Source organism: Pezoporus flaviventris, unplaced genomic scaffold (genome assembly GCF_033815535.1).
Source record: "Pezoporus flaviventris isolate CSIRO_AGI_PZ_B2104156 unplaced genomic scaffold, CSIRO_AGI_Pfla_v1 ptg000004l, whole genome shotgun sequence".
In the NCBI taxonomy this organism is placed as follows: domain Eukaryota; kingdom Metazoa; phylum Chordata; class Aves; order Psittaciformes; family Psittacidae; genus Pezoporus; species Pezoporus flaviventris.
Window position 1 is genome coordinate 544,361 of NW_026892552.1, and position 20,782 is coordinate 565,142.

Here is a 20,782-nt window from a genome sequence, read left to right on the forward strand (position 1 = left end):
AAAATGGTAAAGTTAACTCTGCCCCCTTGTGCAACTGCATCATGATACAGGCCATAATTAGATGATGTGCTTCTCTTCTTCACATTAGAGGCTAACATATATGACCCACATCCCTGTCACCTGAAGCATGAAGCCTTGGGACACCTCCAAGGGCACCTCACACCTACCCATGCAGAGGAGCCTTGTGCTGTGCAGGACAGAGACAGGTTACAGACACTCCCAGGGAGCCCCTCAAACAGACAGAGATGTTGAAGTACCTGTTTATACCTCTCCAAATCTGCAGCCCTGAGCCTATTACAAAAGCAGTTTAAATGGCCTTCTGAGGACAGCATTACTGTCCAGCTTAGGAGCTGGAAAACCATGACTCATCCTGCCATAACGATGGGGTTTTTTTTAGAAATCTTGTGCTCTCTTCTAAACCTGGACTGGCAAAAGCTGTGGAATTTCTCAGCTCTGCTTCTGATCTTGTCAAGGAAACATTTAATTATTTTCTCTACAATTAAACCAAAGGCTTCTGTGACCAAGGCACCCAAGAACTGGGCCGTCAGGACAGGACTAAAACAGAGCAGAGTGCCTTCACTACAGATGGCCTGTCTCCTGACCTGGCTGGTAAAACACAGAATTTCTACCTTACCTGCTTTAGTGCATTTATGCATCTATGCACCTGTGGCCTTGACTTGGAAAAAAGCATCAGATGTATGATGGCATAGTTAACTAACAATGGCATATTCAGCAAGTACCTACGCACAAGGAGTTTTGCACTCCCACCATCGAACCATTCCCTGCATGGCTATATTGGCCTGACAAACTTCTCACAGCTTTCTCCTGCTTCGGTAAACCAAGTACTGCTCTGCAACCTGACTAGGCATTTCCAACCTAACCCTGTTTGCACAGCTCAGGCGCCAGGCTGCTCATCCAATTTCAGCTGGGTTTCTCTCCAGCTTTGGTTAATGTTACTATGGCTTCCCCCGTACAGAGGGTACAGGGATGTAGGGCCCCACTGGACCCACACCAGCAGCACAAGAGCCAGGGACCATGGGTGCTCCACAGCACAGGGCAGGAGCCTGACCTGGCAGGCAGGAGGGGGCTTCATCCCCTTCAAGAGCAAAAGGGATCCCCAGCCCACCAGCACTGCTGTAGGGTGGGCAGCCACACATCTTTTCAGTGCTCTCCACAGCCTCAGCTGCAGCATCCCCACTGAAGCTCTCGTGTCCCCTCCACCACCACATGTCCACAGTCTTGGCTCCAACCCCTCTCTGTAAGCTCTTACTAAACAAAAAGGATGCTCTAGACTAAAGGTGCTTTTATAAGACACTAACACAGAATTTCTCATCTTTTCCATTCCACTCTATTCCTCACGTCCTTCTCTTCATAGCAGTGTTTTCATTACAAAAATGCCAAGGACACAGAATGAAACAGGACCACAAACCCTACAACAGGTCTGAGGAGCACTGGCAATATCCAGCCACAACCAGGCCATGCTTGTTTCCACCTCTCAGACCAATAAAAGCCTCTCAGTGCTGGGGGGACCCGCAGAGATACAGTATGGCAGACAGCTCTGCCATTAACTCTATGTGTCTCTGTGGATGGGGAAGCCCCTCTGACACCTTGTATTTCAGGTGGCCAGATAATTAACATGATGGCCACTTTTTCTCTTTTCAGTGGCAGGAGGGGAATGTTACTCAGTCAGGAGGAGGTTCTGGTTAAACTTTTGACACACCGCCAGTGCTTTCTGGAACACCCAGACAACCCCCACTCTTCAAAGGAATCTTGCCTCAGACCACCAGGTCACACCAAAGGTCTCCAGCTTGGCTGGGGCCTTGGCAAAGGCCTGATGAAACAGGACCAAACCCCACCACAGCAGACAGCAATGGGAGACGTCTGAAGCTACATCATGCCACATGCACACAGCATCCACCCCATCCCTGTACCATCCCTCCAGGTCATGCATCAGTGCACACCCCCCACCCAGGAAAAAGTTCCCACTACCTTCATCCCGTTTGCGCTTGTTGCTCTCAGTGCCAGGGGAGGCGATTCCCAGGATCCCACTGATGGAGTAAGATGAGCCGGCAGTGTCAGTGCTGACAGAGGACGCTTGGGTCACAGACCCCGTGGAAGCTGCAAGGCAAGGCCAGGAGGTTAGCAACAAGACAACATGAGTGCCAGCCTACTCAGAAGCCACCAGCTCCTGCAGCATGACCAAGGCCAGCTGGCCACAGGGCTGGGGATCTGCTGGCCCCTGGGGCCCCTCCTGGCTTGGGAAGGACCCCTGCCCATCAGTCTGCCACCAGAGCCCTGTGTGAGGGTGGGAGCAGTGACATGGTTACCCCTTGCCCCACCATGAGGGGACAAGGCCATATGCTGCTGGATGGAGGATGCTTTCCTTAAGCATTCAGATGCCCCATCCTAAGCGAGGCACAGTGGGAAGGCACATTTCTCGGGCCAGCAGATGCCATTAGGCCCCAACAGGCCATGTCACCGGTCAGGTGGATGAGCTGCTGGGAACACAGCCATGCAGAGGGAGGACCCTCCCCAGACAGGCTCCCCAGTGAGGTCTCAGGGCAGGCTGCCAGCCTCCTGGCTCAGGAACCTCATGGGAGCACAGCAGCCTGCACTTACCATGCTGGGTTTGCTGCCAACATCCCGCTGGCACAAGCCACCAGCCCCCACTCAGTGAAGAGCCCAGAGTGGCTGGTACTGCCCAGGGACCCAAGGATAGCCAGCTGTGTGCTACGTGGCTGAAAGGTCCTAAAGCTCTCTAAAGTATCAATTAAATCAAGTTTGCTTTGGCACAGCCCTCAGGAAAGGGTGTTGGCTACATTCAGCTCAGGGAGGGGTTCATTCATCACAGCCAACAAAAGCCTGGAGATGCCTGCCAGGGATGCAGACACTGTGTTCATGTGATGCTGTGGGAGTCAAAGCTATACAGAAGCAAGCAGAGGAGGGAGCAGCGCCGCTGTAACCTCCATCAGCTCACAGGCTGAGCCTGTGCTGGCACACAATCCCAGAAATCACCATGCAGCCCCCAAGCACAGGGGATCCACTGCAGGACCACAGTGAAGAGCCACAGCCCACACAGAGCAAGCCTGTGTTAAAATCTGCTGCCTCTATCAAGCCCAAGCCCTGAGAAACAAGATTTGCCCTCTCTGCTCTTGTTTTCCCCAGGGGGAGACAGCCCGTAAGCCACAATAGCAAAATGAGGGATGCTTTTCCTCCTCTTGAGATTGTTTTGGCATTTCCTGGAGAGAAAGGCTCAGGACACAGTTCTGCAGTGTGATATTTTTGACAAGACCAAAGAGATCACGTAGTTCTGCACCCACACTCAAGTGTCACAGTGCCAGCCCACTCTTGCCAAGACAGGGAGAGCAAGCATTTTCCCATTTCAGAGGTGACACCATAAAGACAGAGAGGAACCAGGGCCACCATCCCACTCCCTTCTGCTTACAGAGCAAGGACTTACCCATGCCCCAGTGGCTTTCAGGGAAAAAGGACATCAAGAAAGGAGCCCTGAGCCCTAACTGAGCTGCTCCATCCCTGTTGTGGCATGACAAAGAGGCTACTGTCAGCCTCAGGAAGGGCTGAGGATGCCCCAGGAGCCAGGCCACCCTCCCCGGGATCCGCTCTGCCTGCCTTGGGGCACAACATCACCGGTCTGCAGCTGAATTAAAGTTTCAGAAAGTTTTCCCACCTCTTCACTCAAGACTGCAAGTGCACAAAGAATTGTGGAAGGGATGGTTGATAGATGAAAAAAACACATTCAAAACTACTTACTGACTAATGATGCAGAAAATGTTATGAATAAGTGTCCCTTTCTTGATTTATTACTTTAATTATCTGACATTCTATAGACCCCCATTAGTGGCTTTTTTTTGGTTTAGATTTCAATTTTCTGTCTCATGGTGAAAGCTATTTATCATAATAATCAGTAAAATTCAAAACCTTTTAGTAGTATTTATAAAATTCATTTACTATGTTCAGCCCTTGGAGAATGACAAAGAAGGTGCATTAGCACATGTGCTGAAGTGTTTTATGCAAAATTATCTGTCCATAAGAATGATTAAAAGTTCTTTAGAATATTTGTTATCCATTATGCTAATTTTTAATTATATACTTTTTTAAAGTTTTCCTTACCTATGCTGTGACTGGAAGCTGGGACCTGCTGGTTGGGTGGCTGCTGCACCTTCGTCCGAATGATCCTGCATGTAGTTGAATAGAAAAGACTACTTAATATTAAGCACACAATTGCAGGGGGCACCAAGAACTGCTTTTTTCAGTTCAGGACACACACAATACAATACAAAAATGACTTTCTGTGTATTATCCCCTTGGCACTCACTGAAAGATCAAAGTTTGGTGGGTGGGTTCAGGACCACGTTTTTGCCTCCAGCCCCAGTCATTAGGAACCTTCAGGTGACTGACTCAAACACCCTCATCGGGGTGCTGCAGCTTCAGTGCCTTGAGGACCTAGTCCTTGCTGCCTAGGAAAAGGATACCCATCGCTATTTTGGCACCTCTAGGGTGAAAGTGGGGAGGAGAGGGGAGGTGAGAGACAGCTGGCAGTGCATTCATGGTAACAAACAGCAGCTGCCTGTTGGAAGGCCACCCCATGAGCTTGTATGGGAACCACCACTGGTGATGCCCATCCCCATTCCAGGACACGCTGCCATCTTCTTCCCCTACGATCCGTCTGCAGGGTCTGATGGAGGCTGACAGGAGCTTGGTATGTTAGTAAGCCACCTTTTTGGCAGCCAGCCACAAAGCAAAGCTGCTGGGTGTTACACCTCTTTGATGGATGGGTCCTCAGCAGCAAAATCCCCAGCCAAGGACTGGAGCAGCCAGCCCGGTGCAGGGGTCAGGGCGAGTTTCAGTGGAGGAGCACAGCCAAGGACCTGGGACCCTGCATGAGCACCTGCACAAGGCCTCCCTGCCGCTGTGGCAAGGGAAAGATGCCCAAGGACTTCTGACACATAAACATCTTCATCTCTGGATGGACGGAGGACTGGAGCACTTTGAAGCAGCTGGGCATTTCTCAGCTTATTTGAGCAAAACTAATTGCAATGATTAATTAAGCCTTAATCACACAGACTTGCCCCTGTTGTGGAAGAGTGACCTATTATTAATAAATGCTATTAATTAATAGTAATAGTTATTATTCACTAGATATAATGCAGCAGCTCAAACTCATCTGCAAAAAGCCATGCCAGCAGCAGGGATGTGCTGAGCACAGTCTGTCCCAGTAGCCCCGACATTCTCCAACAGCAGATATTCCCCTGAAGGGAATAGCATGGCCCCAGGGGATCCCCCCTCTCCAGTGACAGGCAGGGACTAGGGGAGCAGTGTGGGGTGTCCGCATCTTCCTGTGCAGGAATGCCAATTACTTGGCTTCACCCTCCCTGCAGTAGGACAGGAACCTCACCGTGCCATTTCAAATGGGCTCAGGTCTGCAGCAACTGTGCAGCTCCTGATTTGCACATCCGTGGTGAATAAGGGCATCATGACCTTATAGGGGCATCCTAAGGGTCTGCATCCTTGGTTTGTAACACCCCTATTGGCGAAGCCTTGGAAGTATACCCTGATTTTAAATATGAGGATAAAATCCACACGCTACATCATGGAACTGGGAGAACTTAACATTAAAGCCAAGTATTTTGATGTGAATTCAAGGTTTCTTATCAAGATAGTTTGGTTTGGGTTTTCAGGATGAGCTCCTAGGCTGGCAAAAACAAATCTCCAGCTAAATAGACTGATTCAAAGAGATTGCGTGCATTTCTAAAAAAGGGATTGCACACCCTCAAAAAAGGAAAAGATCTTAAGCACCATCACAAGCATATGAGAAAGAATGAGATTTCCAGCCAAAAAACTTTGTGCCAAATCACAAAATGAGTTTCCAATGCAATGGCAGTGGGAGCGTAGACACTGTCCATGTGGAAACATACAAGAACACAGCAAGAGGTAGAATATGGAAACTGGCTCGAAACATGACAGGAAGCCACTTTATCTCCCTTTTTCCTAGTGCTATGACTGCCTTTTTTTGGTAGTTTTTCGGAAGATGATGAAAGCTGTAATACACAAACACAGGACTGCTCACAGCAGCAATGCTTCTCATATGGCAGGATGTGCACCGGCTTTAATGGAAGCAGAGCTTGCCCTCAGTTATTTGAGGTCAGGCAGAGTGGTATTTTCCTTCAGTTTCCCTGGTATCTACTTTATTTTCTCAAATCCTTTCTAAAACCAAAAATACCATGTCTGTAGGATTACAGAATGCTTCTCTGGAGCCTCAGGAAGTGAGGGGCTCCCAGGCCCTGTTAATTGTTAACTGACCCATTTGTGCTCTTGAACATGGGAATGGATGACTCCACGTTCAGTTCAGCAAAGCAGAGACACTGCTCTCTGCTAACACTGGGGAAGCCACTCCAGCTATTCAAGCGGCAACTCCATGAATGCAAATCAGGTTGGGATAGCCAATAAAAGAATATTGCATCAATTTATTTCACGTACATGGACACAAATGGGACTTTATAGCTATCTGCATTCAAAGAATTTGCATGCAATCACGCAAGTGAAAACCATCTCACCAGCATGGAGAGGATGGAGCCCAGCATAGGGCACACCTCTGAGCAAAAATGGAAGGACACTGCTTGTCAGGGGTGTGAGTCTGTATGAGACTGCCCAAGCACTCCTGCTTCCAAGTATTAATCCCTTATTATCTGTCTGTCAGGGGTGGAGACATCACAAAGTATTTCACTGTGTTTTTTCAGCACCAGCTTTAGACATCATTGGACTCAGAAGGAAGTGGATGAGTACAGAAGGTGTAACTGAGATGGCAGGAGGTTAGTGCAGCTCCAAACCCCTCTGTGAGCCCAGTCCTTCCAAGCAAGGTCATGGAAAAAAGCTGCCAAAGGCAGGACTGAGTCTCCAAATGAGATTCTCCTGCATTTTTAGAAAACCAACCAAGCTACTGACCAAATTATCTCAGCAATACAACACTGAAAATAGCAGGCAGCAGCCAGCATGGTTCTGGGCCAACTTCAACAACACTAAGCAGACATCAGAAGAACAGAATTTGTACCTCAGGCCCATACCATTGGTACCCTCTTCCAGGCACTGGGCACCCCCTTTTTCCAGGTTACTGCCACCTCTCTCAATGGCCGTCTCAGCTTCCCCCCGGAAAAGCACATCCTGATGTACCTCCATGCTATCAAGCAGAACTGGGGACTCATTTGGAGCATACACACAGGATCATTACCAGTGAGGACTGCAACTCCCAGACTGGAGAAAGGACGGGAAAGAAGCAAAGGCCTGCAGCAGAACCTGCCCGCTCCTAGAAAACGCTTGTAATCTGTGATGTTTTGGCTGCCGAGGTGAGCCCACAGCTGCTCCCCAGCACCAAACACATCAGGGGAACACAGGAAGGCTAATGCAGCTAATGTTTGCTGTCTTGCAAACAGCCCAAACACCCAGTCCTGCTAACTAAATGGGTATTCAGTGGCACTTTGAGGAGCATCCCTCCCCAGGACCAGACAGATCTTTACCTGTTAATTGAACTGACACTGGGCACGGTGTCATTGTCACACACTCGCTCGGCGAGGAGTCTATCCCTGATCTCCCAGGCAAACATGGTGGGATTTTGGCGCTTGTACTCTGCAATTTTTTCGACGACTTTGGGTGTGGCGACCTTTGGTTTTGATCCTCCAATCACTCCAGGCTTAATACTCCCGGTTTCATAATACCTGGGACAACGTCCAAACCAAAGCTTTAGTTATCACAGACAGGCAAAGAACATGCCTTGAGATTTACACAGAACATAATTTCAAGGTAACCAAACCCCAGTAAATCCTGAGATACATCTTCACTTTCACATACATATTTTCTGCCTATGTAGTGCTTTATCACCTAATAGATTAACTTATATTAATTGGAACTGGGCCCTCGGGTTACAATATATGTTCTTCTGTAATAGCAAGACAAAAGAAACAATACAAGATTAAAGGGTATGCCGGAATCCAAACTTCACTGAAAATGTATGTTATTAATCAGTGGTACTCGCAATAATAGAAACAAATTTCACCCAAGACCACTTTCTGTGGTGGACTCTTCTGCAGCAAATTACAGTTTATACAAAAGTTCTCTGTCATTAATATCTACAGCTTACTATCATTTCATAATTAAATGAAGGCCAGGTATTGTATTTTATATGCATCTCCAGGATAAATATGCCGGCATATCTCTTCCCCATTTTATGGTTTTAACATGCATGTTATAGTTTTAATAGTTGACATATTTAAAATGCATTCTTTTTAACAGCACGTTTCCAGTAGATCCAGTTGCAAACTTCAAGGAAAAGATAGCTGTCCCCACAATGAGGTGGGATGGTTTCTGTGACCAGTTCTGCGGCCTTTCCTCAGGTGTAGCATCTTTACCCACACAAGCAGCTCTATGGTGCCATGCTGGAGAAGACAGAAGACTGGATCCCCACACTGACAGAAATCTGCCTTATTTCTTCACATGTAAATCACACAGTGCTTTTGGAAGCATTGAAAAAACAATAAATTGCAGCTGAGGTTTCCAGCCCCACAAGTCTTCCCTTTTAATAAACAAGGCCTTGAACATGCTGCTAAGAGCAGCATATCTTACCCACTGAAGGCCAGAATGGAGACCAAGAGCGAGATCGTGCTCCTCTATGCTGTGCTGCCCGGGAGCACAGTGTACAAGGTGATCTCCCAGACATGCATCTTCTTTGCATCTTGTGAATTTTCTTATGAGCAAACAAGAAATAAATAAACCCTGTGCCTGCCTGCAGCAACTGCCCCACTGATCTGGCACATCCCTTCTGCACAGGGCAGGACATGGATTCATGAGACTTTCAACCAGGCTCAAGCCACACACTCTCAGCAGCTTAAATGTGTCCACTCAGTGCTCTATGCCCGTGTTCCTAGTAGGGAGTGCAGAAAAGACCCCTGAAGTAAGAATCTAAGGATGCTGATTAATGTATTTTCTCTGCAGCTACTTGACATGCCCATTATATGAAAAAAAAATAAAATTCCCCGATCTTTCCAGCATGAGCAGAGCACTAACAGGCTGCACAGACAGTGTCTCTCTCACTGTAACACACAACCATGCTCATCAAATTGCCAGGCTACCTGCCAGGCTACCTGTTTTCAATCTTTCAGGGAGGGCTCTGTGTGCAGGGCCTAAAATTCTTTGAAAGAGACCGACACTGCATTGTTTGCATATGTTTTCAAATATTCTGGATGCAGATGTGAACTCAGATCTACCTGTATCCATGAGCCATTTAACCAGTTTTAACGCCAGTTTTAATATATTTAACCAGTAACAGCAAGGGAAGTATCAAGTGTCAGAGATGGATTATAACCCTCCTGGTGCCTCTAAACACAGCCTGGTAGTGAGCTTTAGGGCAGAGGGGTAAAATTCAGCTCCCCCTTTGATTCCTGAGGACATGTCAAAATGATGGCAAGCATGGATCTACTGAAAAAAAACTATGAAACATAAATATACTAGAAGTAAACCTATTAAAACCTCACACCCCTGGCTTCAAAATCTTTCCTGCTGGAGTTTCTCTTTTCAGGGTAGTGTTAAAGGAAGCCAGAAAATACCGTGAATGCTTCCAAACAAAATCTTGCCATTTTCTTATTTCTGGTCAAAAACGATGGATGTTACACAAATGTTCTTTTGTGTTTTTCTCCAACAATGCCCCACCACCCCATGGCATGGTACCTCTGGTAACTACCCCACAATGCAGGGCAGGCCAGCAGAGTAGGCATCAGCCAGCAGTTTGGGAAGCCACGGCTGAGCTGGCAAAACGACATTTTCCATGGCTGACTCACCCTGGTAGGTAACGCCACTACCGCAAAGGCCCTTGCCGCCACAGTACTGTGGCAGCTGCGAGCTCACCAAGGGACACAGCTCTGGTGCCCTCTGGGCAGCAGGGCTTCCATTTCCAAATCCTGAAACCACTGCCCGCCTGCCAGCCCTCACCACCTCAGCCCTGCAAAGGCACTCACACATCAGCAGAAAGACCTGCCTCGCTTGGGAGGCTGCCGGATCAGGCCCAAGCCCTTCTCCCCAGGCAGTCAGGAGAGCTCACTGCAACAGGGAACAACTCTCATCCAGTGGTGCCATTGACACCTCCCTCCACCTGAACAATGCACCTGGGCACACTAAAAGGCCTGCAGGATGCACAGCAGGGACATCCCTGACTCCCATCTCCATCTTAAAGGCAAGGATGGCTGTAATTTGCTTCATATTGTGCACATCAGGTTCAGGCCCTTTGCTCCCAGCAAGCTTCCAGTGCAGAGGAAAAGTGAAAAAGTGAAAAGGGGAAAGTACCCTCCTTCTCTGAGGGTGGGAGTTTCACTTGCACTGCAACTACTGGTTCCCTGCCTCTGGGGGGTTTTCAAGGCTCTGTCAAGGACTAAAAATTCTGCCTATAGAATTCCAAAAGTGGGGATTTATCAAAAGGATACCCATCTTTTACACACACACACACAGACACACACACACCTGCAATTACAGTGACATTTTATCCACTGTAATTATTAGTTATGAAAATAATGAGCTATGAAATTCCCATTTATTGTTGACAACTTCAATGACAAAGCTCTGGAGCCTCACTCTTAGCTATATAGTAAAAATACATCTAGTGGTAGATCTATTTGAACTATCAAAAGTGAAATCATTGGACATTTGCTTGGGAAGTAAATAAATTGTCTGCTTCTTAGTTGTGCACTGATCCTGGTGGGAACTTCTGGTGATTCTGCTGCAGCAGAGAGCACCACCAGCCGAACCATGCTAGCAGTGTGCCGGCAGCGGATGCAAACCAGTAACTGAGTTAAACAGCCCATGATGGGCAAGTAAGTCTCACATAAAGCCCATGGAAAGTTGTTTTCTCTAGAATAGCAAAGGCATCAATGTCCTTAAAACTACACTGGCAAGCACACGCATAGCTTGCAGGGGAATGTATCTCCTTGCAACGTAAGTGGGAGGGAAAAAGCAGAGATGCTGAGTGTAACCTGCACACGGGCTAGCACAGCTCTCTCAAAAAGCGCCACACAGGGCTGTGAAGGTGCCGTGTGAGTAGAGATGAGAAGGGTCTGTGGGGAAAAGAGTGCCAAGAGCTACAAAACCAAGGGCCTGTGACTATGCCAGTCAGTCTGATCCCAAACACTTAAATGGCCATTGAGAGACCGCAAATGCTGCTAATCCAAGCAGATCCCCTGCATTTTGCTTTAACAGTCTTTGCAGCTATGCTATATCCTGAAAAGCAAGTTCTCTAAAAATTGGAGAAGCAAAAGGTAAAAATAAAACAGTAAAATTCTAAACAATGAACTGTGAAAATTCAGTAAATAGTTCACGAATTAACTTTCCAGATTATCAAAAAAAAAAATATGTTCTAACAACAAAATAAAATGTTTTCTTTAATATAGGATGCCCAAGTACCTCAGAATACCTGATGCCCAAAACCATTTTAACTCTATAGTTTATACAGGCTACGTTCAGATTTATTCATGAGATACGGAGAAGCAGTAACGGTATTTTTGACCTGTATCTATGTCAAATTTTAAAACAAAATCAGGAAATCATACAAAATCAGAGTTTTAATTTCTTGTTGCCTCGGTGGTTCAAACAACTCCAGCCTGATCAGAGAGCTACTCCCAAAATAGCAAAAAATAAGATGGTTAATAGTTACTTTATAACTTTATGTCCTGTGCTCTGATTAAAAGCATAGTCCAGCACAAAAGTAGAAAAAGATGTTGAACTAAGCAGTGGGACAGATTGCTAGCCTGTGTGAATGAACGCCCTGCAATGTTGAAGTAATACATAGTATTACTGTTAAAGAGAGTCGTCTTCAGAAAGTAAAACAAGTGATTTCCACAACTTCTGTTTCTTTTTCACATTTTTTGAGGATGACTCCCACATGTCTCTACTCGTTCAGAACAGACAGGCACGGGATACATGCTGTATATACAGCGAATACACGTCACATAGCAGTAGAATTACCTATGAGAAACAGTGAAAGGAGCAAACCACACATATGAAGAGTATCACTTTCCCTTCACATCAGGCATGTAAAACCACGAGTGGTCAGGAAGCCCCTCGACTCATTGGGCTGGTTTCCTGAGGTTTCTACTATTCTCCATTTGCCTGCAGCCTTCGGTTCAGGGACCGGCACTGACACTTTTGATGGACACAGCAGACTCGTAGTCCCCCCTTTACCTGCCAAGTATTTTGCTGACGCAGCCGTGGCTGACGCGGAGCTGCCGGGAGATGTCACACGGCCGGACCCCTTGGTGGGCAAGCTCCACGATCCTTTGGCGAACGACATCTGGGAGGGGGCGGCCGTTCACAAAAACACCCCCCAGTTGATTCACGCCTCCATGTCCTGAAATACACAGGGAAGGGGAGAAGGCAGGAGAAGAAGAGCTATGTGAGTGTTTCAGACGTCTCTGCAGGCCAGACTCCCCAGCCCCAGCACTCCCCGGCACTCGGCATCGTCTCCCCAGCATCGGTCCAGCCGATCTTCCCCGGACAGGAAGCACGGAGGCAGCCGTCTGAACTGCCGTACTGCCACTCTCCAGACGGAGGACCCTCCTGCCAGAACGTAGGTCGAGTCCCTTGTAGGAAAATGGCCCCAGAAAGCCACACGCAGAGGTGCCCAGCTCTCTGGACATCTACCACCCTCCTCCCAATGCCAGCTGCCACGTTCACCCGACCGCAACTCTGGGGGCAAGCCCAGCGCTGCCCCATGGAGAACAGGCAGCTCGTAAGCCTCAGGCTAGGAAACCAACTGAAAACACAGCTGGGTGATCGCTCAGCAAGTACACTGTATCTAAGCACAGAAGGAGATACCCTAAATTACACACATGGATTTTCGGGTTTTGTTTGTTGTTTTTTTTTGTTTCCCCCGGGTACCTTGACTCAATCAAGAGGAAAAAAAATATATGTCAGAGCATGATTTCTGCTCTTATAATTTACAGCAGTCCTGGTAGATACTATGATCCCACAAACGAAATATGAACATTCAGGCAAGCCCAGTATACTATTCCTTTTCAAGCAGATTTCTACTGTTCATCTTTAACAGGGTGACTCGTATATCTGGTGGGAAGCAGGACCCACTTGGATTAACACGAAGGAAGTAAGTAATGAAACTGTGTAAAACTCATGAACATGTAATAGTCCCATGTACCATGTGAGGTAATACAATTAAACTCCGTGTTGTTAATCATCCAAACTACTTTGATTACAGGGGAGTAGAGAAGCTGAAAACAAGCAACAGGGGCAGTACAGATGCCAACTCCGGAAAAAACAAAATACAAAAACTCTATTTGCACAGGGCTCGAATGGTACTGAATAAGATGACAAGCCAAACGCCTCGGTGTAAAAAAAAAAAAAAAAAAAAAAAAAATTATTGGAGGAAAAGAAAAGATTGTATAAAGCTATTTTTATTTAAATCTAGTCATTTCACCGTTGATAAACTGCTGCCAAACTTTGCAAACACCTTCTAAAACTGTCAGGACACATAACGAATCCACATGAAATATGCGATTGCTAAAGGTAGCTTCAGTCTGTGGCGAGCCGACAAGTGCCTGCTCTGCCTGCGTCTCTGCGAGAAGCAGACGGCACTGGACTGGGGCTGGCGCGCCCCTCCTGCAGCCCCGGGCGCGGGAGCAGACCCCCGTGCGGACCAGGATGGTGCCGGCAGCGGTAAGGCCACACCGGGGCTGGGCTTATGCCGCGGCCAGAGCGGGGACAATACGATGGTGTAGAGGAACAACCCCTTAACGCTGTGGCGAAGTGTCCCCCATCAGCGGCTTTAGCTGTGCAAAATCACACACTGTGCATCCAATATAACTGGGAAGATCCGGTGGTGGTGGTCAGGGAACAGGCGATGATTGGGGGAGGGAGGGGGAAAGGAGGAGGAAAAGGAAAGGGAGAACAGGAGAAGAGAGGAAGGAAGCAGGAGAGGAAAGGAAGCAAGAGAGGAGAGGAAGGAAGAGGAGAAAGAAGGGAGGAAGGACAGGAAGGCAAGGAAAGAACAGAGAAACTGGGTGGGAAAAGAGAGGAAGACAGAAAGGAAAGAGAAAAATAGAAAGATAGAAAGAAAGAAAAAAAGGGGGGGGGGGGGGGGGAGATAAAGAAAAAGGAGCATTGAGGCATGTTTTTCCTTAGGGAAAAGGCTGATTTTCCCGCCGTAGGCTGTTCCCAGCCCCGGGAGGCCGGCTGAGCCCGGGTCTGCCCCAGCCGACACATCGACCCTTCAGCCGTGGGGAAACAAAGGCTGGGGCCGCCGTCGTCCTCTCCGTCGCGCAGAGGGACCCCTCCCTAAACCTGCCACTGCTTCGGGAATCGGCTCCAGAGCCAAGGGCATTTTCCTACCCGCCCCGGGTACCGCTCAGCCGGCCGCGGCGTTCCCTGCACGGCTGCGGCCGGGCACCGGGGACCCCGTCGGGCCGGTGGGCAGCGGGAGGCGGAAGGCGGGGGGCATGGTGCTCTGGGCCCCGGCCCGGGGAGTGAATGAGGGAGCGGGGCCGGTGCGTGGCTCGGCTTCCCGCTCCGCAGCCCGGGACTCCCCACAACCCGTCGTGGTGCCGGGAACCTCGGAGCAGCGGACGGGGGAGCCGGGGCGGACAGCAGACGAGCTGGCCTGAGGGCCGGCCGATCCCCGGGAGCTGGGGCGCCGAAGCCGCTGGGACCATGCCGGCGTTATGAGGTGCCGAGGTCTACCTCGGGACGGTCCGTCCCTTGCCGCCAGCTCTGGTTCCCCACCGGCGACAGCCCCCGCCGATGCCCGGCTCCCAGCTCCTCTTCCACTGGAGTTACGCCCCGTCCCTGCCCTGGGGAGCAGCGGGTCCGGGGGTCGTTAGGAGGCGAAAAGCCCCGGGCGCTCCGCCCCCTTAGGCCGGGGTCCGGAACGCGATAGCGGGTGGGGGAGTGGAGCGGTGGCGGTGGGTTTACTTCTGTTTTGCCCCTAATTTCCAGCTACTGGCATCGATTTTCCAGGGCTGCGGATGACGGAAGCGGCGCGGCTTCTCCCGCCGGGGTACCCCGTCCTCCGTAGGTTGCAGTTCACGGGCCCCGCGGTGGCGCGGGCAGAGGCTCCGCACCCGTAAAGTGTGGGCTCCCCACCCGTAAAGTTTGCTGTAAAAAACGCGATTCGGGTCGATGCCGGAATGGACGCACCCCGTGCCGCGGGAGGGTCAATCCGTTTACTCGGGAACTGCCGCAGCCCGTTTTCGCCCAGGCGCTCTCTGGAACGGCGGGCAGAGGGACAGCGGCGCGAAGAGGCCAACGGGGAAAGACGGAGGGAGGGAGATCTCCATCCCTACGGCTGGGTTGTTTATCCTGCAAACAAATTTCTTCTAGCTCCAGGGCTGCGGTGCACGAGGAAATGAGATTAGTTCTACCTTAAATTCCCTCGCCATCTCCCGCCGTAATGCAGCGTTTAACTCACCGTGAGAGAAGATGTCATTTCACATAACACTGCGCTAATGTACAAGTCTTCCCCGACCTCTCCAGCACGCTGCATCCCGGCAGACAGCGACCTGTTACCTCAGCCACGTCTGCCCGTCCGCTCCTTCGCGGCCGAGCTCCGGGGAGCCGCTGCACCTACCCATGATGTACCGGTAACACGGAACAAAATCCTCCCTCCAGCGACGCTGCGCGCCCTTTGTGGTGCCTGTTTGCTTATTTATTTTCATTACTATTATAATTATAATTGGGTTTTGTTTCGTTAATTTGAATTAACGAATATCAAAACGTCGACATAGAGGGAGAATATGATAGACAAAACTTTTCCGTTCGTCGGTAACACCGGGCGACTTTTTTCCCCGGAGATTCGATTTAGGACTGAAAAAATTACATAAATACACACGCTTATCGATAGAAACGAACGCGCATGCACACCATAGACAGACACGCACACGCGTGTGTACATCCGTCTCCGTGCCCAAACACATTTCGGCGGCGGCTACAATTGATAGTACTAAACGGTCTAAATGGGAGTACGAGGTCCTGCCGCATCCCACCGCTGTCCATCCATCGGCAAAGCACCCACACACACAGCCGTCCTCCCCACGGAGCACGGCGGCTGCGGCTCTTGGTCTGCCCCGCGCCCCGCGGCGGCGACAGCCCCGGACAGCAGTGAACCAAAACCCCGGGGCGGCAGCGCTGTCCGCGATCCCGCGGGGCCCATCGCGGCGTGTTGGAGAAGTTGGAGTGGCGGCCACTTACTGTGCATCGCTGCGAACGGGTCGTGCTTACAGTGAATTTCCATCGAGGCGGTCCGAGCGGGGCTGCTTCTCCGAGTAAGTCCCGATTCGCCACCGGCTCACAGCCCAGGGGCTGGGGAGGTTGGCTCAGGAAACAGCCGAGGAGAAGAAAAATAAAACCAACCAACAAAAAAAATCAAGGAAAAAAAAAGAAAGAAAAAAAAAAAAAAGCAAAAACCCAACCAACCAAAAAAAAAAAAACGCAAAAAAAACACTCAACCCAAAAAGGATAAGAAAAAAAGAATAATCGAGTCCCACTCCGAGCTGGGCCCGGCCGACAGAGCGGCTCCCCGCGCCGCCCGCAGCGTCCAGCCACTCCGTCCGGGGCAGCGAGCACCCTCAGCCTAGGGCTGTGCGTCTAACCCCGGCCGCTCTCACGGCGACCGCCGAACCGCTGCACCCGACTCCGGGGCGGCACGGGGCTGGCAAGCGTCTCGATCCGGCGGCCGGAGCCCGGAGGTGCCTGCCCGACGGCTCTTTGTGCTGGCTGCGCCGGCGGCTGCGCGGAGGCGGGCGGGTGGCTGCGGGCGCCCCGTCAGTCCGTCGGTCCGTCCGTCGGAAAGGTTCGGTCCCGAGGCGGCGGCGCGCTCCAGCTGTGCCGCCCCCCGCCGAGCCGCTCGCAGCAACTCGCGGAGCCGGGAGGGGCGGCGGTGGGCGAGGGCAGCGGCGGGGGAAGGTGTGCGAGAGGGCGGGGAGTGGGGCGGGGGCCGGGCTCTCCTCGCCTCGCCTCACAGCGGCCCCGCGGGATCAGGGCGCCCCGTCAGCGGCCGCCGTCCGACCTGGGGCGCCGGCGCTGCGCGCCCATCGCCCCCGCCGCCACCCGCCGGACAGCCGCCGCCGCCCCCTGCCGCCGCCGAGGGCAGCGGGTCCCGGGCGGCGCGGCTCTGCCTGGCTCGGGCGCTGCGCCTAGCGCGCTGCCGGCCCTCGGCGGGCCGCGGGGTTGTGGCGGGCGGCGGGGCGGGGACAGGGGAGGGCCGAGCGGGGGCGCGCGGGGCGGGGCGGAGCTCTGCGCTGCCGCAGGCCCCGCCCCCGGGACCGCGCCCGCGCCTCCGGACCCGCCGCGCGCTGCCCGCGGAGGAGCTGCGGAGGGCGGCCCTTCAGCACCGCGCGGGCGGACAGCGGCGGTCGGCAGCGGGCGGGGCCCGGCCGTCATTCACCGCCACTGCCAATCGCAAAAGTTAACTTGCCGGCTCCTCGTATCGGCAGCCGGGCGGTGCCGAGCCCAATTGGCAGGCACCGGGCCAATCGAGGTGGGGGGCGTGGCCGCAGGCCAGCGAGGGCGGGGCCGCAGCCACGCGAGACCGTGTGCGTGGGGGATCCTGATCAGGGGTCCGAGGGAGGAGAGGTGTGGCCCGGCACTTCCGACGGCCGCCCCAGCCGCGGTACGACCGACGGGTGCACGGCGCGAACCGGCGCCACGGGACCCTCGACGGGCGTCGGTTACCCCACGTCCTGACGGAGGTTCCCGGGGCCGCCAGTCTCCCCTGCGGCAGGACGGCGCGGCCCGGGAGCCTGAGTTCTGCGTGAAGGCTCGAAGGAGGCTGGCCGAGGTCTCCCCCGCCGCTCCCGCCCGCGGTAGCGGTGGGGCGCGGCTGCCCCGGGAAAGGCCCGCAGGAGCGCTGGGTCCACCGCGTCCGAGGCCGATGGGTTCCCATTCCGGCCGCCGAGATACTGCTCCCGGCCCCGGCGACACGGCCCCTAGACCAAGCTCCAGGCCTGGTTGGTCTCCGCGGGCCGCACCCGCGCCACTGCGGGTGATCGTAGGGCCGCGCCGAAGTTCTGCGGAGCCGAGCCCCCGCCCTCGTCCATACCGCCTGGCTGCCACACAGTCAGGAGCGTCCGGCACCCGGCTATGGGTCCGCAACCGCCGCTGGAAGGTGGCGCAGAGAGAACTCCGCCCTCCCTCCCCGGGCCAGTCCCCCGCCGTGCTCTCGGGGCCGAACGGCCCCCCCATCGGCGGCCGGGGGATGGCGGGAGCTGCAGCCGCCAGCGGCGGCGCGGGGCGGGCGAGCGCACAGCGAATTTTCGTTGAAGGCGAAACTCCCGCCGGTGCGGTAGAGCAGCCACCGCTGGGCCGGGCCAGGGGAATCCGGCCATTCCGGGGGTGCGGAGAGTGGGGCCGGAGTTGGCCAGTGGGGGTTCCCCTGTAGTCCCGCAGCTCAGCAAGGGACTGTCCGGCCGCTCGCCCTCCGGCGCCGCTCGGACCTTGGTCCGGTGGGAGTAACCCCGAGGTTGGTGGGGATGCAAACACCGGAGGGGACGCGCCGGCCTCAGCAGTTGAGGGAAGGGCAAGCGCGGACAGGCAGGGTAGACACCGCTCCCTGTTGGCCTTCGACCCTGCCCTCATCCTTCCTTCTGCCCCTTCCTCCCTCGTGGGGTACGGCGGAGTGATGCGGCGGCACCGGCGGTGCCCGCGGCCAGCGGCGGGAGAGTCCTCAGGGAGCCGCGCTGCCCTACCCGGGCCGAGCTCCGAAGCTGCCCCTGCGGGCATCCCTACCGGCCGCCCAGCCGCAAGGGGCGTAGGCTGCGCAAGCATAAAATGCTTTATCGAGTAAACGATTATTCAGGTGATTTAACTAATAAAAGGCTCCATCGATCGTTTAGAAATCGCATTTCGCCACCGAGCCGCCAGCCCGCCACGGCGCCCACCGCCGGCCTCGCTGGCACGCCACAGCCGCGCTCCTCGCGGGTCCACCGGAATGGGGCTCTCCGCGGCCGCTCCCCAGTCCCGGTGCCCGGCGGACACAGAGAGGACCCGCGGGGGATCGGGGGGTATCTCGGCAGCTCCCCACAGGGAACCGACCCCGCCGCTCCCCCCGGACCTGGCCCCGCCGCACCCCACCGGGTCCCGCGGCGCAGCTCACGCGTGACAGGCCGCGGCGGGTGCCGGCGTTGCCCGTGTCGCGGAGCCCCTGAAGCCCCCGAATCCCACCTGTGCGGCCGGCCCGGGAGGTCGCGTAGGTTTTCTCCAAATTCATCTCGGCTTTTCAGGACTCGGGAGGCGGACAGGGAGAAAAGTTTCAACGTCGTGTTACTATTGTCTTCCTTTCGCCTTTTACCCCTTCTCTTCTCTTGTTTTGTTTTTTCTTCTAGTTTTCTTTTCCTTTCCTTTTTTCTTCTTCTATTTTTCTTCTTTATTTGCTCTTTTTTCTTCTCCTTCTTTATTTTCTCTTTTTTCTCCTTTTTCGTTTTCCTCCTTTTCCTTTTTTTTTTTTTTGGGGGGGGGGGGTCTCTCGCAGGTTGGAGTAATTCAACTCTTCCGCTCCCCGCCGAGCTTTTGCAGCTGATCACTGAGCTGAAACTAAACGCTTTAGGTGGAAAACAGCCTCTGAAGGAACCGTGAAATGATTAAGAAACTAAAGAGCTCATCGCCATGTGAGATCATGTCCTGTTCTCTAAAACATCACAAGATGTCCCCAGACGCAGCCCAAATCCAAGAAAACTCTGACATTTGTTGTAGCAGGAACCGAAGTTTGCTCGCAGCCAGCCGCCCCCCGAGCTCTCCGCCGGCTGCTGCAGAGCGGCGGCACCGGCAGCGATAGCACCTGCTGAGGCAGCGGCACTTGTCCGCTCTGACCCGCCAGCCACAGCCCGTCACCAACTTTTCAGCGGAACCGACTTCCTCTTCCCGGGCTGGGGTGACGCCGCAGCCCCGAGGCCGCGCTCCCCGCCTGGGCGGGACAGTGACTTGGCCACCAGTGACGGGGGTGGGGGCTGCAGAGAGCAGCCCCCCGCCTGAGGACAGCCCTCGGGCAGGAGCGGAGCCCAACAGCCTGGGCCAGCGGCCCAACGGGGGTGTTGACGGGCCGCAGCGGCTCTTTCCCGACCCAGGAGCAGGGGCTGGCGGCATCCGCTAAGGGCTCCCCCTGTACCTCCCTTTTGTGCAGAGGCTTCCAGCCGGTACCGCCCCGCGGCGAACCCACGGCAGCGTCCTGCGGACCTCGGAGGCTCCGGTGAGGGCGGGAAGAGGGAAAGGGGAGAATTCACGAGGCCTCGATCGCTTCCAGATTTGTTTCTCAGCAAAGCACTCGAGGAAAAGACTAACGGCGCTCCCCTTCCCAAAGGACAAAGCAAACCGGCCCCGTGGCGTCTCCCGTGAATCGGGACCGGCGGGAGACCCTGCCCGCGGCTCCCTGCCCGCGCTGCGCCCCTCGCCCTCCGGTGCACATCGCACCCGCGGCCTTCCAAGCCACCGCCCCGCCCCTCTCCCACGCATCCCGCGCACACAAGGAGGCCGCCGTCGGGGACGCGGGTGGGTTCTGTCCCGTCCCGGTGTGGCCGCGGCAGGGCCAAGCGGCGGCAGCTCGAGCGGGAGACAGCGGCTGCGGACAGGAAAGGTGTATGGGAGCAGACCATCCCGTGAGGGGCCGGATTTGGCGGCGTGGGGCCTGTAAAGGAGCTCCCGGCCGCCTCTCCCCGGGATCCTCGAGAGCTGACATGGGCGAGACTCTGTTTTTAAAACCTTCCTTTTCCTTTCTGTCCATCCCTCCTCTTCG

General features: G+C 53.6%; 1 protein-coding gene across 2 annotated transcripts in view; it reads right to left on the reverse strand.

Moving 5' to 3' along the window:
- Window positions 1-19,447, reverse strand: part of PAX5 (paired box 5) — a 132,779-nt gene extending 113,332 nt beyond the window's left edge. Inside the window, exons 1-5 of one of the 2 annotated variants that reach the window (XM_061445355.1) lie at window positions 19,219-19,447; window positions 12,235-12,400; window positions 7,533-7,730; window positions 4,132-4,196; window positions 1,990-2,118 (exon numbers count right to left, since the gene is read on the reverse strand). In XM_061445355.1, coding sequence (XP_061301339.1) covers window positions 1,990-2,118; window positions 4,132-4,196; window positions 7,533-7,730; window positions 12,235-12,400; window positions 19,219-19,264 — 604 coding nt within the window. In that variant the 5' untranslated portion in view covers window positions 19,265-19,447. Of the gene's footprint in view, window positions 1-1,989; window positions 2,119-4,131; window positions 4,197-7,532; window positions 7,731-12,234; window positions 12,401-16,248; window positions 16,416-19,218 lie in introns of those variants that run through there. The other variant, XM_061445356.1, reaches the window with a different exon arrangement.
- Window positions 19,448-20,782: the final 1,335 nt, after the last annotated feature.